Source organism: Uranotaenia lowii, chromosome 1 (assembly GCF_029784155.1).
Source record: "Uranotaenia lowii strain MFRU-FL chromosome 1, ASM2978415v1, whole genome shotgun sequence".
NCBI classification, from domain to species: Eukaryota; Metazoa; Arthropoda; class Insecta; order Diptera; family Culicidae; genus Uranotaenia; species Uranotaenia lowii.
The window spans coordinates 82513143-82520444 of NC_073691.1; the positions used below are offsets into that span (position 1 = coordinate 82513143).

Genomic DNA, 7302 nt, shown 5'->3' on the forward strand with positions numbered 1-7302 from the left:
TATAGTAGACATCCGCGTCGACCTAGAGCAACTTTGCTTATCCATCAGCAGCTTCAGTACGGTCCAAAGGGCGATCTGTGAAAGTATTTTTGTATATACTTACCAACCGACAGCAAACAAGTGAGGTTACCTAGGAAACATATAATAACAAACAAAACATTACAATCATTTCTCTAACCACAGAAAAGCTCGATCACCGAAACATACGAAGAAGAATTGAGAAAGAATTAGAGATATCTAGTAAACGTAAGTTAATCTATTGTAAACAAAAACAAAACATTTATACGTTCCAATCTTTGTAGGAATTTTTTAATATACTCTATTAAAAACACGGAACCATCTCTATCATTCTTCACATTAAAAAATTCGTTTAATGATGGCCAAGGAAGCTTCAACTACTAAGCTGGACGGAAACCGAAAAACGGGAACAATTCCGAAGAAGTTACAAGACGTGATGACTACATCGTGCATCGGTGCTGCCTGCAGTTTCCCAGGGTCTACTGCCGGAATGCTTCAGTGCAACAAGTGTGCATTCTGGTATCACGTCAGGTGTGTTGGTGCCTCGGATGATGCCATCAAGCGCCCTTGGACGTGCAAGAAGTGCGTTCACGAAGCCTTCAAGATCCCTCGTAACCTCTCATTGAGGAATGTGTCATCGAGCCGCTGCCAAGTATGTGGTGGTCCCGAAACCGAAGAAATGGTGCAGTGCGATTCTTGCGACCTGTGGCATCACTTCCAGTGTGTAGGAGTTACGGAAGCGATCTCTGACATTAGTTGGAGATGTCCAAACTGCGAAAATGGTAACATTAGATACTGAGAGAATCGTAAGTACTAAAAACGAAGCCTTTGTACCACGATCTGACCACCAGTTGGAGTCCCATATATCATTGCTGTCCATTGATAATAAAACCAGCGTAGTTGATTCGACATTACTGACGGTCTCCCCAACAAATGTAATTCCTAGTTCGGTTCTTGCATCATCGGTTATTCCTACTACCACGTTAGCCCTTACGTACACGTTCGCTTCTTATGTGAATTCCAATTCTATCGACGTGATGTCTAATAAAACAAATGCCTATCAAGTGAATAGTTCGCTTCCGAGCGTTGTGTTGAGTGGAGTGCGTGATCCTACTGTACCAATAACGAATCCTCAAAGTACAATTGTTGGATCCAAAGCTGCTGCTCCCCCCTTTCTTCTTCATTCTTCCGCTGCTATGGACAATCTTCGTGTGATGCCATCTACCGATCGCCGCAGCCATCAGATGATTGAATTTGTGGATCAACCGAGAAAGCAGAACGTATCAACTGTCCCGCAGCCACCGAAACGAAACATGAGATTGGAGTTGCAGAAATTGGAAGAGGAACAACGACTGAACGAGGAGGAATATACCCGAAAGAAGCAGTTGCTTCAAAGGCGCTATGAATTGATGCAGGCAATAGCAAACGAAACTGAGTCTGCTGAAATCGAACCCGACACCCGGACGGAAGGATGGCAGTGCCATTCGGACCCTAGCACCGAAAGAATACGACGTCAACCCGAGTTTAAACTACCAGAACGGAAAACATCTCACGATAATCAACCGTATCAATTGAGGTCTACAGAAAATCATTGCTTAGCTGATCAGCCCGAGCATATTTATCAACACATCCGATCCCAGCAGCCGTCGCTGATTCATCAGCGAAAAATTTCTAACATACGCTCCGATTTCACGGGAGTCGAAGGACAAATAAGGCAGGTTGATGTGCGACCACCTTTGTATGCCGCTCACGATCAATTTACTCCTCGACATCGATCCACGCCGCAGCACCAAGCGTATCGCTCTACGACACGTAACGTTTACCGAGATATTGGCACAGGAAGTGACTTGACCAACAGTCACCTGACAGTTGCTCGACAAGCGGCAGCTCAGGAGTTGCCCATATTTAGCGGGGTGCCAGAAGAATGGCCGTTATTCGTTTCTACCTATTCCACTACAACAACGATGTGCGGATTTACTGCAGAGGAAAACCTAATTCGGCTTCAGAAATGCCTACGAGGAAAAGCCTATGAAGCTGTGAAGTGCATGTTGATGCACCCATCGAATGTTGGATCCATCATGTCAACGTTGAGAATGTTATTTGGCAGCCCCGAGATTATCGTTCATAATTTGATTACGAAGATCCAGTCTGCTCCTCCCCCTCGAGCTGATCGCTTGGAAACTATGATCGACTTTGCGCTATCAGTGAAAAACTTATGTGCTACCATTGAGGCATGTGAACTGATCGAGTATACCTACGACGCTACTTTACTTCGTGTTCTGGTGGGAAAACTGCCGATTGATTATAGAGTTGAATGGGCCAAATATCGTCGATTCATTGCAGAAGCGAAACTTACAACGTTTTGTGACTGGTTGTATGATTTCGCGGAAACCATTTCATCAATCGCCTCGTTGGATGACGTCGAACTTAAGCAATCGAAAGAAATGAAAAGGGGACCGGCCTACCTGAACTTGCATTCTGAGATCGAGGATGATTATTCAGATAAGTACGAGATCGAAAGTTCACCACAACTGAAGGAAAAACCCAAAGGACTTATTCAGGCCACGGTAGACAAGAAAATTTGTAAAGTTTGCAACGGCAACTGTACTACTTTGGAAAGATGCAAGAGATTTAGGGAGCTCACTTACAAAGGTCGTTGGGCTGTAATTAATGAGCACGGATTTTGCAAAAGATGTCTTGGAAGACATGCTAGGGCATGCAAATCACAAAGGCTCTGCGGCGAGAACGGATGTTCGTATAAACATCATCCACTGCTTCACAAATTCCAGAACGACGGTTTCAATGCAACTCAAAATGGACCAGTGACGTCTGGGGACTGCAACATTCACCATAAGCTGCCAAATCACGTTTTATTTCGTGTGATTCCTGTATTCCTTCATGGGCCCACTAAAACGGTAAAGACCTATGCGTTTTTGGATGATGGCTCATCATTAACCTTGATTGAAAGCGAGCTGGCTGCAGAGTTGGGTGTCACAGGAAAGGCGGAACCACTTTGTCTACGATGGACTGGCAACAAAACGCGCAACGAGCCAGATTCCCAGAATCTAACACTGGACATCTCAGGAACGCAGGTCGGTCACAGGAGGTATCGACTTCCCGAAGTACTAACTGTGTCCAATTTAGAACTGTTCCGTCAATCGTTGGATATGCAAGATTTCACTGAAAAATACAGTCATCTACGAGGAGTTCCTGCAGAATCGTATCATGACATCCAGCCACGTATACTTATTGGGAGTAATAACGCTAACTTGGGGTATGTCCTCAAAGGTCGTGAAGGAGAAATGCATGAGCCAGTAGCTACAAAAACTCGTCTGGGGTGGACCGTCTACGGTGAGTGTGATCTACGAAATCGGCAATTCTGTGGGTTTCACGACGTTCATATGTGTCAATGCAATGGTGCTAAAGATGAAACACTGCATCAGGCAATGCGTGATTACTTTTCCATCGATGGACTCGGTATAACGAGGTCAACGGCGCTGGTAGAGTCCAATGATGATCGGAGAGCTCGGGAAATTTTAGAGTCGTTCTCGCGAAGGGATGATGGTCGTTTTGAAGGACGTCTTCTCTGGAAATATGATAAATTTAGAGTTCCGGATAGCAAACCACAGGCCACGCGTCGTTATGAATGTCTGGAAGCAAGGATGAAAAAGGACCCTTCACTAGCAGCGACTCTTCATGAGAAAATGCAAGATTATGTTGCGAAAGGTTACATAAGGAAACTGAGCGACGATGAGATTGGAGAGGATTTTCGGAGAGTGTGGTACCTTCCGATATTTCCGGTCGTTAACCCCAACAAACCGAACAAAGTTCGCATCGTATGGGACGCAGCAGCAAAGAGCCATGGAATCGCTTTAAATTCACTACTCCTGAAAGGCCCAGACCAAAACACGGCGCTTACTGACGTTCTCATCAGGTTTCGAGAACACCGAATCGCGGTTTGTGGTGACATCCGCGAGATGTTTCACCAGGTGATGATCTCTGAAGAAGACCAACATTACCAAAGGTTCTTGTGGAAAGAAAACTCTAGCGACCCAAAACCCAGTACGTATGTCATGCAAGTTTTAACCTTTGGCGCATGCTGTTCTCCGAGTATCGCGCAATACGCCAAAAACGTTAACGCAAGAGAACATGCAGGTCAATATCCTCAAGCAGCAGCAGCGATAACAGATAATCATTACGTGGACGATATGTTGTTGAGCGTGGAAAGCGAGGCGGAAGCGATTCGAGTGGCGGAAGAGGTTCGATTTATCCATGCACGAGCCGGGTTCGAAATGCGGAACTGGATTTCCAATTCCCCAGCAGTATTGGCAGCTTTAAGTCAGCCGGATGCTCTAGATAAAAGTCTTAATTTCGATTCGGAACTGTCTACAGAGAAGGTGTTGGGCATGTGGTGGTGCACTGCCGACGACAGCTTCACTTATCGGTTATCTCGAAGGCACGACGCAGAACTTTTGTCCGGCAAACGCATTCCGACGAAACGAGAAGTACTTCGGACACTTATGTCAGTTTTCGATCCGTTAGGATTTTTAGCTAATCTGATGATTCATCTAAAGATTATCCTGCAGCAAATTTGGAGAATTTCCATAGGATGGGATGAACAGATCCCGAAGAATATTTTCGATCGCTGGTTAGAATGGATCGCTGTTTTGCCGAAGGTTGAAGGCATTCGCATACCGAGATGTTTCCGTTTAGAGGTTTCAATTGAGTCAGATACGATAGTTCAGCTGCATACGTTCGTAGACGCAAGCGAGTTAGGATACGCAGCGGTTTTGTACCTGCGCTTCAAACAGCAAGAAAGGATCGAATGTGTTATTGTTGCCGCAAAATCGCGCGTAGCTCCCCTGAAATTTGTATCTATACCGAGAATGGAACTTGAAGCTGCCTTAATTGGAGCAAGACTGGCTGATTCAATCTGCAAGGCTTTAAGTTTAAAGATAAACCAACGTGTCTTTTGGAGTGATTCTAGAGACGTTCTGTGTTGGATCCGATCAGATCACCGGCGTTATTCCCACTACGTAGCACACCGCGTTAGTGAAATAATCGAACTAACCCAAATTTCAGAGTGGAGATGGATACCAACAGACGAAAATGTTGCCGATGAAGGTACCAAATGGCAAAGGTCACCAGAGCTGGCCAATGACAGTCGTTGGCTCAACGGGCCGGAGTTTCTGAGGGAGGACGAATTAACGTGGCCAACCGAGCAAATTAGTCGTGAAATCACCAAGGAAGAACTAAAGGCAGCAATTTACTACCACAAACAAGTGCATCAGGCACCTGCTAATCTGTTCGAAACGACGAGGTTTAGCAGCTGGAACCGTCTAAGACGAACGGCAGCATGGGTTCGAAGATTCATCGTCAACAAGGTACTCCAATTAAAAAACCAACCCCTTGTTCTAGGTCCTCTTTCCGGGCAGGAGATTTATCGTGGTGAAATGATTTTGTTCCGTCAAGTGCAATACGAGAAGTTTGCAGCAGAAATCTCAACACTTTCAAACGATAGAAACGCACACAAACTTCTCCCAAGATCGAGTTCGATCTATGAACTTTGGCCGTTCTTAGACGAAGATCAGGTTTTACGAGCAAAAACACGTATTGGATCCTGTAAAATGGCCAGCATGGATGCCAAAAATCCCATAATACTTCCAAAATCGAGCCACATATCAAGCCTAATAGTTAAACACTATCATGAACAGTTTTATCATCGAAATCATCGCACCGTGTTGAACGAGCTGAGACAACGTTTCCGTATAGTACCACGCTTCGCAAGTGTTCTCTGGAAGATACGAGCAGAATGCCAAGTTTGCAAGAACCTACGATCAGTTCCACAACCTCCTCCTATGAGCGATCTTCCTGCAGCAAGGTTAGCAGCATTTTCCCGACCTTTTTCGTTTATTGGAATAGATTACTTCGGTCCCATTAATGTTACAGTTAAACGTAGCTCCGAGAAACGCTGGGGCGTTCTAATAACATGTTTAACAGTGCGTGCGATTCATATTGAGATAGCGCATTCACTCTCTGCACAATCGTGCATAATGTCGTTACGGAATTTTATGGGAAGAAGAGGCGTTCCGGTGGAAATTTTCAGCGATCGCGGTACCAACATGGTTGGCGCGAGCAAAGAACTTTTGTTAGCCCTAAAGTCAATGGATCAAGACTTAGTCATTCAGGAAATAACAAGTCCTAATACAACGTGGTCATTTATCCCTCCTTCCTCGCCACACATGGGCGGATCATGGGAAAGAATGATCCAAACCGTAAAAAGAAACCTTAACCAGATCAAACCGCGCCATCAACTTACAGATGAAGTTTTGAAAAACCTATTGATTGAAATTGAAAACGTAATAAATTCGAGACCGCTGACACAGTTGGCACTAGACAACGAGATTTCTTCGGTTTTGACCCCTAACCATTTCCTGCTCGGATCCTCAAACGGGTTAAAGCCGGCGACTCCCTTTAATGACAGTAATCAAGCTTTAAGGAATACTTGGCAAACTTCACAAATCGAGGCAAACGTTTTCTGGAAACGTTGGATTCGAGATTACCTTCCCGATCTCACCAAGAGATCCAAATGGTTCACTCCGGTTGAATCGATTAATGTTGGTGATGTAGCAGTGATCGTCGACCCCAATCTTCCACGGAACTGTTGGCCACTCGGAAGAGTGATTTCGGCTGTTCCAGGCAAGGACGGCGAAGTAAGAGAAGCAGTTATTCAAACCGCAAATGGCATTTACGAGCGCCCAGCCGTGAAACTTGCAATACTTGATGTTCGACGCGATTCTTAAGTAAACCAGGAAATCGTTTACGGGGGGGGAGTGTCACGTGTCACGGCGCGTCTCCATCAGATTATATTTATTTATCTTTTCCGTGCGCATAGCATAGGAATGTGAGTTCTAGTTAAGAAAGATAAGCCAAAGGCCAATATGAAAAAAACCCACTTTATTTGTAAGGAAGTAGTTTGTAGAGAATTCTCAAAAAGGAAAAGAAAGCAAAAGAAGATTATTACCGGTCTAAGATCTTTATTGAGCACATTTCCAAACATCGTGAAATAATAGTGAAACCGCTTAAAATTATAAGTTGAACTCATAAGTTTCACGTCAGCAGGTAACCTTATCTGAAAAGAAAAAGAAGAGAAATATATATTAACTCAAAATTGTTTATATTAGGAAGTGCATTTCAAAAATAGCATTCGTGATATCAACACAACTTATTCTACTCGGCTCACGAAAGATGTAAGTTCAGCACGTTAAGAATAAGACCATCAAC

The 7302-nt window shown here is 44.4% G+C and overlaps 1 protein-coding gene across 1 annotated transcript; it reads left to right on the forward strand.

The window, feature by feature from the left end:
- Nucleotides 1-376: 376 nt before the first annotated feature.
- On the forward strand, nt 377-6821 carry LOC129737564 (uncharacterized). Its single transcript, XM_055728723.1, has 2 exons — nt 377-800; nt 844-6821. The coding sequence occupies exons 1-2, from the start codon at nt 377-379 to the stop codon at nt 6819-6821; spliced, it is 6402 nt and encodes a 2133-aa protein (XP_055584698.1).
- The last annotated feature ends 481 nt before the right edge of the window (nt 6822-7302 follow it).

What these genes read in the sequence shown, in the direction of transcription:
- LOC129737564 (XM_055728723.1), top strand. Translation starts at nt 377, where the DNA reads ATGGCCAAGGAAGCTTCAACTACTAAGCTGGACGGAAACCGAAAAACG. An exon ending in ATGTCCAAACTGCGAAAATG is followed by an intron (nt 801 to 843) that starts GTAACATTAGAT and finishes CTAAAAACGAAG; the next exon opens with CCTTTGTACCACGATCTGAC.